Source organism: Patella vulgata, chromosome 1 (genome assembly GCF_932274485.2).
Source record: "Patella vulgata chromosome 1, xgPatVulg1.2, whole genome shotgun sequence".
NCBI lineage: Eukaryota > Metazoa > Mollusca > Gastropoda > Patellidae > Patella > Patella vulgata.
In genome coordinates, this window is record NC_065879.2 from 36,964,417 (window position 1) to 36,984,595 (window position 20,179).

Consider the following 20,179-nt stretch of genomic DNA (forward strand, 5'->3'; position numbering starts at 1 on the left):
TACGTGACAAGGAGCGGGGTCGCCACTTCAACCTTGTGGGTTTTCTCCGGGTCTTCCGGTTTCCTCCCACTATTAAAGACCCCTACGCGCAAGCGAATTAATGAAATAAAGTTGAACCATATGTTAATCCCGAAATGACCTAGTTTGTGTCGAGTGGATGTTAAAGCCCATTCTCTCTCTCCATCAAGGCATTCACATAATAAACACCTACACCAAGTTTGAACATTCACCTCAGACAGACGGACAGACTGATCATATGATGGCATGTTCATGGAAGGAATATATATCGACAACCTACAAAGACAAGTGTTTATTTAAAAATATATACACTCCTATAGACAATAAAACTAGTTGAGTACATGTTGTTTGACCTATAGGAATTATGTTAACGAAGGGGGGGGGGACAGGATCTGTCATTGAGTCAAGTGGCGTGGTTTCGATTCATCGGGATTCCTATCACTGCTATAGACCCGAGCGCAAGCGTAAGCGAATTATTGAAATAAAATTAAACCATTTGTTGGTCCCGAAATGGACCAGTTTGTGTTGAGTGGACGTTAAACCTTCTCTTTCTCTCTTACAATTATGTTCACTGGTTACATTTGGCATACAATGAATGAATAAATGAAATGGGATTTAACGTCCTATTGCAAACGTATATAATACAAAACTACTACCAAGGGTTTATAAGAATTACACTGCCACAGTATCTAAAGTCTGATGCATGAATGAAACAAAATTGAATAAAATTTCTTAAAGATATCTTGAATGGTTTCTGAAATATGCTGCGGAATAATCATCGCGTGGATACTAATAATTAAGCCAAATAAGACTAACAAAATATTTCATAAAGATATCTTGAACGGTTTGTCAACCAAAATTTACAACAATTTTGAACATTTAACCGAAATTAGAAGCAGGGTTACCGTATGTCTAAATTTATATTTTCTTAGTTTTATTTATTTTTCGTCTAATTTTTATTTATTTTTCGTCTAATTTTTGTGGTAGTCAGCCGTTTGAAACGTTACCGTTCTAGCCACTAGGAGGCCCCCACTTTTAGAACGTATTTGTGATCTGACAACATGACTAGTCCAATATAATTGAGTGTTGGGTCTCTAGATATAATCTGACGACTTGTTACTCTGGTATATATCTCATCACCAACATCTAACTCAAATACACCAGAGATATAACTTGAGTGGAAATCAATGTTACTTCTACGTTGTGTTGATATCTCTGTCAAGGTGTGGACACTTTGTAATAATTTCTCTTCCCCATCATTAGGTAGATTATCATTATACCTGTCTACAATATGACTGATGATTTTTAATCCATCAGGCCAGTTAACATCTTCAATCAGTTTAAAATAAATCTGACTGTAGACCAAATAGATACCTTTAGTTTGAACAATTAGACGATCGTGTTGTAATTTAACACCTGATAATAAAGATAATGATCTGGTAGGTAATAAATTGTGGACAGGTGGAAGGTTGTCAACATCTACAAAAACAAAACAAGAAACCTTTATTCAAAGAATATGTGCGTCACTTGCACTTTTCAGAAAATATCAAATTTTCCACGGCTTAATCCGCGCTAAAATGTACTGCAATTGATTATTTAATGTTTAATTAAGAAAACAAAATCAAAATATCAACGGTAGATAATCCCCCGTCTTGGATTAGGAGGTGGCTCATTAAACGATTCTGCCACACATATAGGTGGCGCTTGCGTGTGTTGACAAGAAAGTCTATATATGGTCTACAATGGACGGGATTCTTTTTCCCCCCGGGGTTTTTTTTTTTCTATCCGCACTGATGACGCCAAACATCAGTCAGCTGGACCTGTTTTAACATGTTTTTATTATGGCAAAAGGAGAAGATGACCCGCCCTCTCTTCTCACGACAGCTATTTTATAAGTGTGCTTTATATTGACTTTTTTATATACAAGGACTTTTTATTTTGTGTTTTTACCAATTTTAAGGAGACTTTTGATATACACGGATGTTTGTATTGTATGCTTTTACCAATTTTAAACCCATTAAGTGTAAATAATTTAATAATCAACCTGTCCATCTATCTATCTATATATATATTTGTGACTGTCGTTTGTCTGTCTGTCTGTCTGTCTGTTCGGGGTTGGCGGCTACACTAGGTCTGCCCCGAGTCTGAAATTTGGGGTATAGGGGAAGCTAGGACCGGGGAGTAACATAGGCCAGGTGGCGTTAGTCTACCACTTCCAGTTTCGGAGTTATGACCCCCGAGCGAAGCCGGGTATCCTGCTAGTAGTATTATATTTAATATATTGGACGTTAAATCGTTAATAAACAACAACAACTTTCACAATATAGTGGTTTGCACGGGATTAAAGTTCGTCAAATGACGTTCATATTAGCAAATATGTCTCAAATCAATCTGTATGGGGTTATGATTGGGACATGAAAACAAAGGATGTCACAATTGCGTTGCACGTTTGAAGTTTACAACAGAAACAATAAACAGATTGTTTAGAGGGTTTTGCGTTGATTACTTTACAAGACCAATAACTACACAAATAAATGCTACACGACTTCAAATTTCTATAGGATCTTTCATGAAGAAAAAAGCGGAGGCTTCGGTGAGCAGTACCACAACTAAAAAGCGACTTGGTTCGTTCTTCAATCAATCGTAGCAAGTTTACGCAAAATAAAACCAGACTTATAGCTAAGTAAAATCGATCTCAGAAAAGGTTTGAAAACCGGTAGTGGTTACCACGCTCAAAAAATAAAGATACATTTCCGAAATAGGTTGATATACGTACCATTTTTTCTTGGATTGTTTTGATGATCAGAAAGATCAGTACCAATTAACATGTGAGCTGCTACTGGTGCCTTATGTAATAGACTAAAGGTCACGTCTTCTGTTTCTTTATTGGGATTATCTATATTGGATTAAAGAAGAAACGAGATGATGCAGCTGTTCTTTCCCCACCCCCACCCCAAAATCCTAAAGATAGGTTGCCAGGCAACGAAACATACGCCCACAGCAGCTAAATCGTCCGGGCAGTCAACATGAGTTGTCGCATATTTTTACTTTTTTCGGTAATGAAACATTTATAATACACTAAAATCTGATTAAGAGCAACAACTCAGAAAACCATTAGAATTTGTTTGGTTTTTATAAAGTTCTGCCCCATGCTAACGTTTTGTATACAAAACTTTTAATACTGTATCATGGATTTAGCTGTTCCAAGTCATAAAAATTCATTGAAAATCAATATACTTGTTCGCCTCAAGATCTTAAACTCTGTGTATCAATCCGAAGTCAATCGGATATTAACTTTGGCCTCTAGAGTGTCCACAAGATTTTTTGAAGTGATTAAGGGCCATAACTCTGGCAGTAATTATCGGAAATCGCTGAAAATCAATAGGCTTCTTCGTCTCATGACCTTAAACACTGTGTATAAATTTAAAGTCAATCGGATATTAACTTTGGCCTCTAGAGCGTCCACGCGATTTTTTGAAGTGATCAAGGGCCATAACTCTAGCAGTAATTATCGGAAATCGCTGAATATCATTAGGCTTCTTCGTCTCATGACCTTAAACACTGTGTATAAATTTAAAGTCAATCGGATATTAACTTTGGCCTCTAGAGCGTCCACGAGATTTTTTGAAGTGATCAAGGGCCATAACTCTAGCAGTAATTATCGGAAATCGCTGAATATCATTAGGCTTCTTCGTCTCATGACCTTAAACACTGTGTATAAATTTAAAGTCAATCGGATATTAACTTTGGCCTCTAGAGCGTCCACAAGATTTTTTGAAGTGATCAAGGGCCATAACTCTGGGAGTAATTATCGGAAATCGCTGAAAATCAATAGGCTTCTTCGTCTAATGACCTTAAACACTGTGTATAAATTTAAAGTCAATCGGATATTAACTTTGGCCTCTAGAGCGTCAACAAGATTTTTTGAAGTGATCAAGGGCCATAACTCTGGCAGTAATTATCGGAAATCGCTGAAAATCAATAGACTTCTTCGTCTCATGACCTTAAACACTGTGTATAAATTTAAAGCCAATCGGATATTAACTTTGGCCTCTAGAGTGTCCACAAGATTTTTTGAAGTGATTAAGGGCCATAACTCTGGCAGTAATTATCGGAAATCGCTGAAAATCAATAGGCTTCTTCGTCTCATGGCCTTTAACACTGTATATAAATTTAAAGTCAATCGGATATTAACTTTAGCCTCTAGAGCGTCCACAAGCAATTGTGGACGCCGGACCGACGGACGGACGGACGGGGGCGAAGACAATATACGACCACATTTCAATGTGGGCGTATAAAAATGAAACATTAATTTAATGAGATAAACAAACGAATAAAAATAACAGTATGCGCTTTTCTTAGAAGCCAAAGCTCAACTTTCATAAAACCAGCCGGATGAGCTAGAGCGTTAAGAGAGAGGGGCATTATTAAGAGTTCATGGAGCCTATGGCTTATAACTTCTTTATGTAATATCATAGCTGCTGTGAACTTTGTATTAGTGGTGTATTACTGCAAAGACGTTGTCAGGGAATTTCAGAGCTGTGGCCGGTATCGACAATCTTGAAGAGCATGCCAATTCCCTCGCATACACTATGCCCGGATAGTTCCAGAGATCGAGGGGCGAATTATTACGGCAGTAGACAATAGCATGGGATCAATTTAATATTTGACTACTTACATTTTCTATTTTCAAAATAATCACCAGTTGCAGTTTTTGGGCTTTTAATCGACAGGTAATCAAACAAACTAATTTTTGGATATGTAAAGTTGACCCGAGCCTTGAGGCTTTACCCTCTGGGCGCTGGTAAATATACCATAACCCGATTTCATTTTATGTAATCCCCACTCCCTCGCCCACCTCCTTTGGTTATTCTTACAGGCTTTAAGGCACTTGACGGCGAACCCCCAACTGGAACATCGCTCGCTCGCTACATACATACATGTAACCTCAATTCACGCATAAAAATCACTCCATCCATCCATTAATCCATTCGTTCTATAAAATACAGATGGAATTAAACATACTTGATACGAGCCTCTTCAGTTGGAGACTGTCCAGCATCTGCAAGTAAAAAAGGGTTCATTTTAATTACACTCCCAACTGCATTCAATATAACAAGTTTTAAACAAATGCTCAAAGAATTAAATCTTGTATAAACCAAAATAATCGATGTATCTTGAGCTCGGTCTATCATTTATAATGCCGACAGCCCTACTGAACAAACTGATGGTTACTTAAATTTTATACCTTTTTTATATATCAAGACAGCTCCACCCACCCTCTATGGCACTGTAATCATTATCGTAAAATCAAACTGAGAAAGTTTTACAGATATAAATTCGGATATGAACCCTGACCAGTAATCATGGAAATTACCCGTCTGTTGACTATTGGCGTCTGTGAAGAGTTCCACCAAAGAAATAAAAGTTCGTCCTGTTACGTTCACAAGCTGTGCTAGGATTCGACAAGGTTTGCCACATCCGTTCATTTTTGTAACATAGCTCATATAAATACAATTTAAAAACATAGGTTGTCACCCACGAAATATCAACTAAAACTGTTGAATCGTCCAAGCAATATCAGAAAGAGCGGATCATAATAAATGAAGCCTCGACGTGTTATTACGATTACCTGTATTAATACATCATACTAAATGTTAAAAGAATTTATCATAATTGATACTAACATTTAGATATTATTTGGCTTGGATATATATGGAAGACTGCTATTATTGTGCAGGTAGGGTTGATCGTACTTGGCTTAGTCAAAACATGATTGACCTAAAATATTTTATTATTTTATTCATATGGAATCAACAGAATTCTGTTTACAAGTACATGAAATTGGAATGAACAGGGAGGGTATAAAATCAGTTCTATCTCCAAAGTCACAGCAACATCTTTGGGCATTTCTGTCGTACTGTTTGAAATAGCTTAATTCATATTAATCACAAAGAGATTTCTTTACCAGCTAACTATTCTTGTACTTTCTTGGTCATAATTTTATCTTCATATTTAAACGAACTGAAACACAATAAGAAATATTTAAATGGGGGAATGAATTATTATTTTAGAAATGGCTTCGTATTATTATTATTATTATTTTTTTGCTATGCATGCTCAATTACAGTACACTATTTCTGTATTATTATTATTTTTTATGATCATTATTATTCATCGTGCATAATAAAAAAAATTTGAATATCAAGATATATTAATTCAAGACTTACCAAGTAACAGCACCATCTTATCAATCTAATACTTGTCATCTAAGATTCATGATTAGTTTGATTGATGTACATGTATGTTTAAAATAAAAATAAACTCTTTGTTTTTACGCAAAGGTTAGGTGTATGCTTCAAATAAAACTGCTTCCGTTATCCTCGAGAATATATTTCTTTCTTGTATCATATACTCAGGCGTATTTTTAGGAAATGACGCGAAGTTTTTTTGTTTCTATTATATATAGAAGAAAGCATTGACAAAGGCAACTAAACATAGTACGCCCAATAATCGTTGCCATGCGGTTCACAATGGACAAATTTCAATCTTTTTGTTCATTGTATGTGGAAATTGTTACCGCAATGGAGTTTTATAAACAGCCTATCTTGCACGCATACTTATGCAACCCTTTTTACATTCCGTTTCTTAGAACTAAGATACGTTTCTCGGAGATTTGCAATTCTCGGTGCACGCGATATGTGATTGTATTGACTGAGCTGTATATTGATTATGTGATTAGGTAATATAAGGTGACATTAACTGTACAATGTCAAAATGACCTTGAATATATAGATTGAGTTTATAGGTCATCAATAATGGGCACACTGCTGGCCTGGGGAAAGATAAGATGAACAATGATATGATTTTCAAAACAGTCACTGACGCAAGCAATCTACATATAACCTACATACTATTATACTGTTATACAGTTTCACTGTTCCAAAAGATATCCCTTCAAAATAGAAGCCGCGGTAGCTCAGTGAACCTGGAAGTCCTGCGTTCGATCCTGGTGTATATCTAGAAGGTTCATCGGGTTTTCTGGCGTGGTTTTCCCTTGGTCTAGCAAGGAACAATGTATAGTGGTTCGGATAGGGCGAAAAACCGAGGTCCTGTGTTCAAATTGGTGGGAAAAAAATAACCCATAGCACACCAGCGTATTCCCGTCTTTATTATTAGCCCAGTCGGAGTAGAACCGTAAGGTCCTAAACTCCATTCCATTTCATTTCCCAACAATAGTCAGCAATACATTTCTACAATGTAGTATTAGCTTAAAAAAGACATCCTAAATGTAGGACAAGTTCCCATGATTGGAAATGGCTAAGAAATTAATACTTTACTGGCCCTGAAATGGGAATTAATGGGATTTGTGAACTAATGGGAATTAATGGGATTTGTGAACTAATATTTTCATGGCAAGATTGGTGTTTTCCTTAAATATCAACTGTAGATAAGCGATCCATACTTTACTCATTTTAAATTTCTCAATTTTAGCGCTTCTTAATTAAAGGGGCATTAGGAAAGATTAGCTAAAGAGCTGGCAGTTCTCGCTATAATAGTTAAAAAATAGATAATGAAAACAGAATATGCTAAACATTTCAGTCGAATTGCTTCACTCTGAACTGAGATCTCAGCTATTCACTTTTAGGCTTGCCTCGATCATCATTACTAACGTTGGTAGTATAATAAACAAAGTCTCGATTACCCACTTTGGCGTTAAATTATCCACCACAAAATGTATTCAGTTCCACTAAATATCGCCATCGGAGGCTAACGATGGCATCGAGAGTTGATTATGGTCTGGATATGTTAATTAATGTCTAATTAATAATTTAAATAATATATCAGGTCTAAAGAAAGACCTGCAATAGTCAGATTTAGCTCCTGCATAATGCATGTTTAATTGTTTGCTAAAGTATGATTTCGGCTAAACTATGAATCATACGTATTTGGGCTATTTGTACAAAATATGGACTAACAATATAACAGATCATCTTTTGGGATTTAAATACCTTAAATAAACCTACCTTTTTCATCAACAATGGATATTGTTCTGATGTTCTAGCACAACATCTTAACTTGTTCTCATCTCTTCTAACTTCTACAGCGTACTTCTCATTGGTGTTAATAGAGCTGGCATATAACTCTGAACATTCAATACAAAACTCTGGTAAATCTTCTGGCGCTGAAGCTTTATCATTAGTGTGCATCTTCATAGCCACAACAATAACAACAAAACCAACAGTGACAATGAACAAACAGATAAAAACTGAAAAAAGTGTGCATCTCAAAAAAGACTGTGTGGTTCTTATAGGACTGGCTTTTGTGTATACTTCTTTTTGCGACAATAACAGAAATCCTCCATCTTCAGAATTGGTAGGGCATGTAACCTTTGGCAATCCAAGTGACGGTTTACCCATTTCATGTGCAGCTAAATACCAATTCTATTGGAGGATTTAAAAATATTTTAAGTTGCGTTCTCTGAAAAAAAAACAAGAAATGATACGATAAACGGCCTTGTCCGGCAAAACTTGATTTGGCATTTTTATTTAAAACTTGTTCAATGTTAACACTAATTTTGAGCGTCGGAAGTTGTCAGAATGATATAGGTACAAAACTTCTTGAATTATTCCACCGTGGTCGTTTTTTCTGGGCCACCGATATATATACATCATTTGAATTTCCTTTGTAAACAGATAAACACATCAACTAACATTTTCAAAAATATATAAAGACAAAAATAAGATATAATTACCAGTCCACTTAAACTGGGTTTGCTATCAGCACAGACTAATATTAAAGTGTCATTAGCTTCCTAGTTTCGATTTGATAACACATTTCTCAGAAAATATAATTTTCGGGGAATAAGATTCTGTAAATTATATTGTCATTACAGACGCTTGTCATTGTGAATTCGTTTGTCATTTCAAACGCGTTTTATTAGGTCAAGTGCATCGGTTGCATGAACACATATATAATTATGTATCTAACGATCGAAAACTAAATCTAGCGTGTCTGCTATGTTCAGAATGACATCGCGTCATTAATTGATTTAGAAATATTCTAGAAATAACAAGTGTCTACCTATTTTGGGGGGCGCCTATACAAAAACAAATCAATTGCAGTCATTGCAGAAGTAGTTTGATTATGCATGAGCTATTTATAGCCATATCGTGCACAGATACGACTTGCACAAAGTAATCTAGGCCAGTTGATATTCATTTTATTTTCAGCTATAAGCAGTCCGCAACAGCTTTTCCATACCCGATTTCCACTTTCAATGCTTCTTTCATAGCGGAATGACACTCCCTTCTTTAAACAAAATTTAATAAATATTATTTTTTTTAAAAATGACACTCCCTCGTTTCTGTGAAAGAGGATTGGTTATGCTTACCTGAAAACCGTTCTGCCTCAACCGAGCTAAGTAATATGTTAATTTACACATGATGTCACGTGACAAATTATCGTGACGCGTCCTAGTCATAGTGGCCTCTATTTTCCAATTTTATACGCCCACATTATGCGTATTATGTCATCACCCCGCCGTCGGTCTGTCCGCCAACAGTTGGCTCGTGAACGGATTATTTTGGCTGGAAGCATTGGATCATAAGAGAATGAACCATATAATTATTTTAAGGGTTTCGCAACTGTTCGTTTCGAAAATCTTGAGAACGGGATACAGCAATGACGTGGAAAGACCGTGCTAGCTGTTAAGAGTCGATGGCAAAGAAACACTGACTTCTAGCCGTGGCAGAAGACATCCAGATGGCGCCGGTTTAATATGTAGGCCTAGGCTAAACGTTACACTTGACGTCTTCTTATTCGTATAAAAATGATTCGTTTATCCTGTGCACGCGAAACCTCCGAGAATAGAAAGAAGGACATTACTTTTCGTCAGTAAGTCATTTTGAATAAGATCATGAAGGTCAAATAGGCTAGGCCGGGTCTTGGGCACAATATCCTATTGCAATGCCAATAGGGCTGTGCCTAATCTAATAACACCAGACTAATGCTACTTCCACCTTTAATGACACCATTCGCAACCAATAATAGCCAACCTCACTACATACACCATAAATATAATCTTACATTAATATTAATCAAATTTCTAGGCCTGACAATGAGTAACAAAGTCAAAACAGGCCCTATTATAATATGAATCGATTTACTTAAATGCTATCCGAATTCTACGGTTGTACAGTTCTAAATTGATGACTAGATTTTAAAAAAATTTTAAGGATTATATTATATAATTTATTTACATCCGCATATGCAATGGGCCTATTGATATAGGCCACTGTAAATGCCGGTACCAGTATCATTAATCATTGGCACAGACATAATAATATGATAGAAATAAATGTGAAAATATTAGAAATTAGTCCGTGAAAATATGCATTTGGCACATGATTGTCACTTTTACAGTGTAGCATGCAATGAAGAGTAAAATCTGTGTGCTAAAAATAAGTTGGAAAAAAAATATCCATGTGATTGTGGATTTGTACCAAAGTAATTAATTTGTCATAAAAAAAAAAATTATTGGATGTGAATTTGGTGATGGAGACTATTTTATTCTTATACGCCCACATTTTCGTGTGGACGTAAATTGTCGTCGCCCCTGTCCGCCTGTCCGTCCGTGTGTCCGTTCACAATTTGTTTGTGGACACTCTACGGGTCACAATTTTTATCCGATTTTAACGAATTTGAAATATAGTTGTATCTCCGAAAGATCTCGGTTCCTTTCGATATTGGCATGTATCGAACCGTAACTTCATGGATTATGGTCCTTGATTGTACGAAAAATTACGGTTTTAGCTTGTGGACACTCTAGAGGTCACAATTTTTATCCGATTTTGATGAGACTTGAAATGTATGTTTACAATCCAAAGATCTCGGTTCCTTTCGATATTCACGCATATCGTTCTGGATTATGGCCCCCGATTGTACAAAAAGTCACGTTGTTAGCTTGTGGTCCCTCTACATGTAGAGATCACAATTTTTATTCGATTTAAAAATCCCTTTAAATATATCATCGTCATAATGAGGTCACAATTTTGATCCGATTTTGATGAAACTTTAAATCTACGTTTATACCACAAAGATCTCGATTCCTTTCGATAATCACGCATTTTGGAACGGAACTTCCGGGATTATAGACCCCGATTGTTCGAAAAATTTGATATTGATGAAACTTGAAATGTGTGTTTATAAGCCAAAGATCTCTTGCTTTCGATATTCGTGCATATCGGACAGTAACTTTCTCTAAATTGTGCGAAAAATCAAGGTTTTTTTTAGCTTGTGGAACCTCTAAAGGTCACATTTTTTTCATCTGTTTGATATGCCCCCCCCCCCCAGTGGGAGAGTGACCCTCCCACACTCTTACTATAGCGTCACAGATTGTCAACATTTGCGCCCCCCCGCCCAATATATAATTCACGGCTACGCCTCTGGCTACTTGTACGCAAATATTGCAATACCAATGATGTGGGCAATGTGGGCCCTCTATAGAAGTCACAGTTTTTATCCGATCTTGATGAAACTTAAAATATATGTTTATATCCAAAAGATGTCGGTTCCTTTCGATATTCATGCATATCGGGTCGTAACTTTATTATGGCCCCTGTTACAAAATGACATGTTATGCCCCCTGCCATCTTGACATGTGAAAGTAATTTGAATATCAAATCCACCTGCCGACCCCTGTAGATCTTGGTAGCATTATGTAACTTATGTAACTTTAACTTGTTGATGGCATGTCTTATCTTACTTCTTTGTCTGATAAACTATACTGAACGTTAACTGATATGAAACATCATACATTATAGCAGATGCCTAATGAGATTCCTTTGTGTGTGGAAAGGTTTATAAACCCAGATTAAGAAACAAATAGACGGAGAGAGGTCCAGGCAGGACATGAGAGCAGTCGGAGGCTAGGCGACGTCTGGTAGTTAACTCCAGGCCACGCTGGTTTGGAGTTAAGACCGGACAACGGCCAACTAATGTAATTTAGTCCTGGGTGTCTTTAACATTACGATGTTTGTACATAATATGTTAGAAGCAGAATAAAAGTATTAATAGAAGCTGAAACTAGTCTTGTCATCCGAACCTGAATAAAGAACTAATACTGTCACATATTAATTGGTGCCGTGACCAGGATAACGTTTGAAGTCCACCACTAGAAGACCACAGGCCACAGATATTAGTCTACACGGGTAAGTCTTTTTCTAATCCTACCATGGCCGGTTAATAATGACATTGTGCTATAATGTATTACAATTTAACTGGGAAATCAGCAGTTTATCATCACGCTTTATTAAATATCATGGTGTAGTTACTTAATTTAATATAACGTTCAAGCTAGTAGTGGAACAGTCCTCAACTATTTGTAGGAAAATGACTAAAACAAAATTGTATATATATTGTTTGTTTTACAATGGGTCATGTTGTTTTTAAAAGATTATAAATTATAATTGTTTGTTTTGAACACATATTTTGGCATTTAAAATTAGTATTAATAGGTTAATATCGAAAAGTAAAATGTTTTGTGATTGTTTAACTAGAATTGGGTTAACAGTATCGTAATTTGAAATTTAACCCAATAACATTCACACAGTATTACCGCGTTTATCTCTAAGGTTTTTTATTTGTTTTGTCTATACGTGTATATTACCCCAAGTGTTAATGGGATGGCCCGATATTTACGGGAAAGATTTTATTCGTGTTTAACGTAGTACCCCAAATGTTAATGGGATGACCCGATATGTACGGGAGAGATTTTTTATTATTTTTATTTTGTGATACCCCAATAATATAGATTGGGAGGTCCCGATATGTTACGGGAAAAGGTTTATGTGAAACCCCAGTCAGGTGGGATTGGTTTAACCCCAGGAGAGGGTCGTGCTCAGAATTAGGAGCGAACGTATTGTCTTGTTTTGTGTTGTGTTTAAAAATTATAGAGATAAACCGTTATTAATTTTGATACGTTCTTTCAAAATATCTTATTGAAGATTGGTAAAATGTGTTCAGAAAAAAACAAAACAATATGACATCCTAATTTCAATTCTATCCATGTAAATAATAATGTAAATATCGTTAGATAGCTAATTAAAGTCTGTTCCACTTGCTAATTTGATTAACTATTAATTAAGTTCACTCCATGATATGATAAACAGATGATAAAACTTTCGCATGGGTGGCAGTTATAATACTCTTCATAGCACATGTCGCACCGTTCCGGCCAGGCGGTATGGAAAAGATAAGACTACCGAAAAACACTGACCCCTTGCTATTACGGAAAACTTATACAAGAAGAAGACGACGGAATAAAGGAAGAAGAAAAAAATGAATTTGTATCTCCCTACAGTTGACCACAACGACGATGTACGGAAGAAGAAAATGGATATAATTTCTACATTGCGCGTGTGACCATTATAATGATATATATTATATATTCGCGTGTGTTATGAAAACAATTTATATAGATGTGATTTCAGTAACTCGCGTGTGTGCAAAACAGAATAGTGTGCGTTATATGCGATTCCAAGAACTCGTGTGTGTGAACATTAAAATTATCTGCGACATAATGTATGAACATTCTAGTATATTTTCAACCAGTGTTTTATTCTTTGCCATTTAAATTTTTATTTTTGTTTATTTAACTTTTAATCAGTATATTGTAATTTTTCGTATTTTTGTTTATATTTTAATTAGGGTAGTTATTCTCGACTCCATTTATATTTAAGTTTGTAACTGTCTTAAAATAAGTTATTTCATATAATTCATAACTTTATTGAAAAAAGGGAAGGTATGTTACAAAATGACATGTTATGCCCCCTGCCATCTTGACATGTGAAAGTAATTTGAATATCAAATCCACCTGCCGACCCCTGTAGATCTTGGTAGCATTATGTAACTTATGTAACTTTAACTTGTTGATGGCATGTCTTATCTTACTTCTTTGTCTGATAAACTATACTGAACGTTAACTGATATGAAACATCATACATTATAGCAGATGCCTAATGAGATTCCTTTGTGTGTGGAAAGGTTTATAAACCCAGATTAAGAAACAAATAGACGGAGAGAGGTCCAGGCAGGACATGAGAGCAGTCGGAGGCTAGGCGACGTCTGGTAGTTAACTCCAGGCCACGCTGGTTTGGAGTTAAGACCGGACAACGGCCAACTAATGTAATTTAGTCCTGGGTGTCTTTAACATTACGATGTTTGTACATAATATGTTAGAAGCAGAATAAAAGTATTAATAGAAGCTGAAACTAGTCTTGTCATCCGAACCTGAATAAAGAACTAATACTGTCACACCCCTGATTGTACAAAAAATCGCATTTTTGTTTAGCTTATTCTTAGCGTATCTTGCCTAGAAACCACCGGTTTTATTGTTAAATTGATTTACTGCATTTTATGATCGAATTTTCATTAATTGTAAACATTTTGATTCATCGATGCTTTATAAAAAGACAAATGTGAAATTAATTCATTTGTGTCATCTATTTATTTGGGGATTGCGGCGAGGGACATCAGCCTGGCTGTTGGCTTGTTTATAGTAGACCCTGGGAGCCACGGTGGCTCAGTGAGTACAGCGCTGTCTCGCTAGCCTGTTGTATTATGCATGTATTAGCAGGGATATTAATAATTAAGATGGAATACAATTTATTATTTTTATTTGTTAATTCTCATGAATAAAATCTAATATTTGTCCATATTTGTATTCATTGTGGGTTTTTTTTTAGAAAAATCATTTTGGGTTAAGAAACATTTGCTTTCTTTATTGGAAAATTTTTTTTCAACACACTTATATTTATTTACTTATTAACCCCCGGGGCTCTTTACGCTGGCCGTTTCGGAACAAATTACGGAGTTTACAATAATCCAAGAAACCGTAATCGTAAACAAACACATGTATTATTTTGGGGGCCTGAGTGTAAAACAAATGTAATAAAGATTTCATTAAATTATCCAGTCCAAGGCTAATTAAACTGAGTGTCTCATGAACGTAGCGCTTGTAAGTCACTTTCACTATTTGTCTATCTACATGTATATATACTGAGCGCCATGGAAAACGCATCACTTTTTTTTCCCCAAATATTTTATTAGGTGGTTTTGTATGTATAATATTATGCAATACTATGAACTATTGTTTCACACAATGCTCCCAAACGCAAAAAATATCGGCCCGTGTGCAAAAAAAAAAATTGCACGAGATGCACATGAAAAACCCAATATTCGCATTGTGTGTGAGCCCTTTAAAAGCATATTTTCAACTTAATGTGCAGTACATGAACTGTGAAACGCCAATCTGTCGTAATTTGTTGTTGGACGTGTGAAGGAATCGAGCTAGAGATGCCGAGACTTACTGAAAATCAACGGAATGAAGCCATGGGAATGTCTAGGGCTGGCATGTCTACACGTGCTATTGCCAGACACTTCAATTGTCATCAGTCCACCATTGTAAGGTTGGTGGAACGTGTTCGAGTTACTGGATCAACACGTGACCGTCAACGTCCTGGTCCACAACGCGTTACAACCCAGGCTCAAGACCGCTACATCCGGGTCACATATCTGCGTGACAGATTCCGCCCAGCTACTCGAACAGGTGCAGCAGTCGTCGGAAGACAAGGTCCAGTAAGTGCCAACACCGTAAGACGTCGTCTAAGAGAAGAAGGACTCCGTGCACGACGACCTTATGTTGGAGCTATCCTCAGGGATCATCACCGTCAGTGGCGTTTGATATGGGCTCAAGGACACCAGACATGGAGAAGAGTAGACTGGCAAAGTGTGCTCTTCAGTGATGAGAGTCGCTTTCATCTTTATCACGCTGATGGCCGTCAACGTGTGTGGAGACGTCTTGGGGAACGTCTTGGAGACTGCTGCGTCTTCGAAACGAATCGATGGGGTGGGGGAAGTGTAATGGTGTGGGGAGGCTTCACATTTCATCATCGGACCGCCCTACACGTTTGCAGGGGTCGCGTTAATGCTGTAGCCTACTGTGATGATGTCTTGCAACCAATTGTTGTTCCGATGTTTCGAGCGTACCCACAACTTCAGCACTTCCAACAGGATAATGATCGTCCGCATACCGCCCGTTTTAGTATGGACTACCTGGCTGCTAACAACATCAATTTCTTGGACTGGCCAGCCATGTCTCCGGACATGGCACCGATAGAACATGTCTGGGATGAGATTGGACGCCGCCTGTATCGGAGACCACAGATGCACACCATTGCTGCTTTAGAAGCTGCTCTTGTCCAAGAATGGAACAATTTGCCGCAGGCCTTGTTTCAAACATTCAGTGCCGGACTGGTGGGTCGAAGGCCCACCTGTCAGGTCATTGACCAAGGCCCACACAAGTCCGCGCCGAATGCGCGTCACGAGCGCGCCGCAGAGGCGCGAGCGTCCAAGGGGGGTCGGTTGGGGGGGGGGTCGGGTTTCTTTCCAGGAAAGTTTTGAAAATTGACAACCGCAAACCCATTTTCCAAACATTTCAGACCAAAGCAGAAGAGGAAAATTTTTGATTTCCTGATACAATTAGATAAAAGAGTGACCTAAGAGCACTATCATTAGATGAATTTGAGAATTCTCTTCAGTGTCAAAAACAAACATCTTTTATTCTCAGTTTTTGGCAATTATTTCGGCGATAATGACTTATGAAGAACTAAGTAGAGGTTAAAAGATGAATTACACGGATCTCGGTATAATGAGGTCTAACTCATAAAGTTCTTTCCTTGTAGTACACTTCTTTTTTGTATTTTTAGTCAGTAATTTTTTTTCTATCTTGTCTTTCCTTTGTCCTGTCCTGTCCTCTCCTCCCTTCTTTCTTTTCTTTCTTCCCCCTTTCCTTTCTTTCTCTTTTCTTTCTCTTTTTTTCTTTTTTCTTTATAGGCTTAGGCCCACGTTTGTTTAATGAGATTAGGCCCACCTGTCACGGACAGGTGGACAGGTGGGCCCAGTCCGGCACTGCAAACATTGGTAAATTAAATGCGACGTCGCTGCACAGCGTGCGTAAGAGCCCGTGGAGGACACACGCGCTACTGACATCTGTGTCGTACTTTTGGTTTTGACCCCTCTGACTTTGTACCGTTGATTACAGATTAAACATCCATAAGTGTACAAATGTGTTGTTATTGATGTGTTCCCATTCGAATATTGTTCACAATAAGAAGCAAAATAAATAAGATATGTTTACAGGATCATTTTGTTATACGAAAAACTAAGTGATGCGTTTTCCATGGCGCTCAGTATATCTACGTCATTAGGATATAGAGGCTATAATGTTTAAAGGATTTTGTCAAATCTGGTGGGAAACATTGGGGTCGAAGGAGGATGAAACATACTTATTTTCACCCCTTTGCCAAAAATCTTGTGAACGGGATAGAGGGTTAATATAATTAAGTTTGTCATGTGAATAAATGTCTGATTAATAATTTATGTGAAATTTGAGGCCAAAAGAAAGGTCTGCAGTGGGCAGATTTAGCTCTTACACAATGCATCTTTAAGAAAATAAAACCAAAATATCAAAGGCAGTCCATAAAATAATACTGGCTAACGAATAGGGCCTATTTATATGTCGCGATGGCTTATTTATAAGGAATGTGTCAGAGCATATTTTTTTCTCCTATATTCATGGAAATAACGTCGAACAAACATACCTAAATGGACAGAAAATTATTGTCTCGGAGATTATACAGTCGAGGAAGAAGATGAGACAGATGAAGCTTCAGAGGGAGAGGGTGACCATTTAACTAATAACAAACGTTCTGTGTCAAGGAAAACACAAACATTCAATGACGAATTTTGTTTGCAGGCTCCTTTACCGTATCATCACAGGTTTTCGGTATCTCATCTGTTATCAAAGTCTAATACTTCAACTAAAGAATATAAACTGTTTACTCATTTCACTGGATTCAATTCTTATGATGCCTTCAAGAAGACTCTTTTATTTTTAGTTCCTGATCTAGACAGGAAGCATATAATCTATTGGGATAGTGCAACCGGAAAATCGAGTCGCATTGATACAGAAAGTTTGTACGAGTATGGATCTCCCCATGCTGACTGTATGGATGATTATATCCCTCAAACTCGGGGCTTTTCAAAACTAGACCCATGGCCCATAAACTTACGCTGGAAGACGAATTTTTACTCACTCTTCTCAAACTGCGAATGGGATTATCACACATAGATTTGGCCGAAAGATTTTGTCTTTCGGGAGGTACCATTAATAACATTATTATTAGTTGGATTAATTATTTATATCTCGTATTAGGTAGTTTGAAAATTTGGCCACGTCGCGATATAATTATTGAACATACCTCACGTGAATTTTTAGAGCAATATCCAAATAATTTAGTTATTATTGATGCCACAGAACTAAAAGTTCAAGTCCCTAATGCCTTACAGAAGCATAGTGAAAGTTATAGTTCGTATAAATCTCACACGACATTAAAAGGATTGAAATGAAATGAAATGAAATGGGGTTTAACGTCCTACTGTTTTGCTCCGAACTGGGCTAATGAAGACTCTTATATCGAATTCCAACTGTCAAGGGATCTTTTACGTGCACGCCAATGTGTACACGGGACCTCGGTTTTTCGTCTCATCCGAATGACTAGACATCTGTCCTTGTCAGGCCCTCCGTCCTGCATCACTGACAAGGGGGAACCACGCCGGAAAATCTGGATGAACTTTCTCGGCCAATGCAGGGATCGAACACCCGACCTCCAGGCTAGCGAGCCAGCGCCTTACCCACTTAGCCACCGTGATCCCCCATTAAAAGGATTGTTGAGTGTTGATCCTAATGGGGGTATTATGTTTGTGTCTCAATTATTTGAGGGATCAATAAGTGATAAACAAATTGTTAACAGGTCAGGATTTTTAGAAATGTTAAAGCAGAAACTACTTGTAGGTGAAATTTTAAATGGCGATGGTATTGTTGCAGATAAAGGATTCGAAATTGGAAAAGAACTTGGTATTCTGGGATTGCGATTGAATATTCCACCTTTTCTTAAAGACAAAGTTGGATTTAACGAGGACGATGTCATCAAAACTCAAACTATTGCAAGGCACCGAATTCATGTCGAAAAAGCAATTTGTAAGATCCGGAGATTTCGAATTTTTAATTCTATTATCCCAATTTCAATGTTTGGTGTCATTAACCAGATATGGACAGTTGCCTGTCTTCTTTCTAATTTCCAAAACCCAGTTCTTAATACGGAAATGACCGAATAAATGGATAAAGAAAAACATTGTAATTCATATCACAAATTCGTCGTATAATAGACAAAGAGTTAAGCTGTTTCGTTTTGATTATTTTAATTCAATGATACATTTGTTTATATTTATAGTTTTCAATATAACATTTTTGTGTAATAACTGCATGTCATATTTCATACTCAAGAATTGTAACCCGTGATTAAAGTAAAACATTGATAGTTTTGGTAACAACTTGTTGGTCCAAAAATTACAATCAAAATAAATTCTGTCTATGCACATTTCTTTACAGTCAGATAAAAACACACAAAAATCACACCAGTTTATACCAGTGAGTGCCAACTGACCCTGGACTTGACAATAGTATTCGCTATCGACCTTTAATTTGATGGTATCTCCTATCTTTTGCAAATAAAATCCTGGATCTAAGAGAGCTTGTTCTAAAGTTTCATTTCTTTTACTAAATGGACATTTTATTTCTAGAAGCCTATAAGGGTCTGCTGCAGTTGGATCGAAAATTGTTCCGTCGGGGCTTGCTCCCAGATATGGATACGTTGAACTTATACATAAACCTGCATCGAATATTAGAAAACCTGTCTTCTGCATATTATATTTGGCATAAATATCTTTTGCTGTACTTTCAGTTCGTTTGCCATGTGATATGGCTTTTACATAACCTAGGTCTTTAGCTTCAAAAATGGACTTTAACAATGCCTCCGTAGGCATTTTTATTCGCTTGTATAACTTGCCAAAATTGGACGCAGTTAATCTAACTTTATGTTGATTAACCCACTCTAAACAATCACTTTGTAAAACCTGTTCTCTTTTCCAAACTAATAGCATCTTCGACAGAAATCAAAATATTATTAAGTAAAAATTCCCTGCAAACATCTGAAACACGAAATACCCCTAAATCGTGGTCAAGATCGAAGACTTTATT

General features: G+C 36.8%; 2 protein-coding genes across 4 annotated transcripts in view; both read right to left on the reverse strand.

The window, feature by feature from the left end:
- Positions 1-295: 295 nt before the first annotated feature.
- LOC126832240 (tumor necrosis factor ligand superfamily member 10) overlaps positions 296-20,179 on the reverse strand; it is a 28,503-nt gene continuing 8,619 nt past the window's right edge. The window contains exons 1-5 of one of the 3 annotated variants that reach the window (XM_050562973.2): positions 9,413-9,458; positions 8,046-8,499; positions 5,044-5,080; positions 2,795-2,914; positions 296-1,497 (exon numbers count right to left, since the gene is read on the reverse strand). In XM_050562973.2, the coding sequence (XP_050418930.1) occupies positions 1,037-1,497; positions 2,795-2,914; positions 5,044-5,080; positions 8,046-8,438 (1,011 nt within the window). In that variant the 5' untranslated portion in view covers positions 8,439-8,499; positions 9,413-9,458 and the 3' untranslated portion in view covers positions 296-1,036. Of the gene's footprint in view, positions 1,498-2,794; positions 2,915-5,043; positions 5,081-8,045; positions 8,500-8,773; positions 8,890-9,412; positions 9,459-20,179 lie in introns of those variants that run through there. The other 2 variants (XM_050562964.2, XM_050562955.2) reach the window with 2 other exon arrangements.
- Positions 13,734-20,082, reverse strand: LOC126810050 (uncharacterized). The gene is made up of 3 exons (XM_050534994.1): positions 19,954-20,082; positions 19,530-19,641; positions 13,734-13,771 (listed from the first exon to the last, which is right to left on the reverse strand). Exons 1-3 carry the CDS (start codon positions 20,080-20,082, stop codon positions 13,734-13,736), a joined length of 279 nt encoding a protein of 92 aa, XP_050390951.1.

Coding starts and splice junctions, on each gene's coding strand:
- LOC126810050 (XM_050534994.1), bottom strand. CDS start 20,082: ATGCTATTAGTTTGGAAAAGAGAACAGGTTTTACAAAGTGATTGTTTA. Junction 19,642..19,953: donor GAATAAAAATGCCTACGGAG/GCATTGTTAAAG, acceptor TATTTGCAAAAG/ATAGGAGATACCATCAAATT. Junction 13,772..19,529: donor TTGTGTGTTTTTATCTGACT/GTAAAGAAATGT, acceptor ACTTATTTTAAG/ACAGTTACAAACTTAAATAT.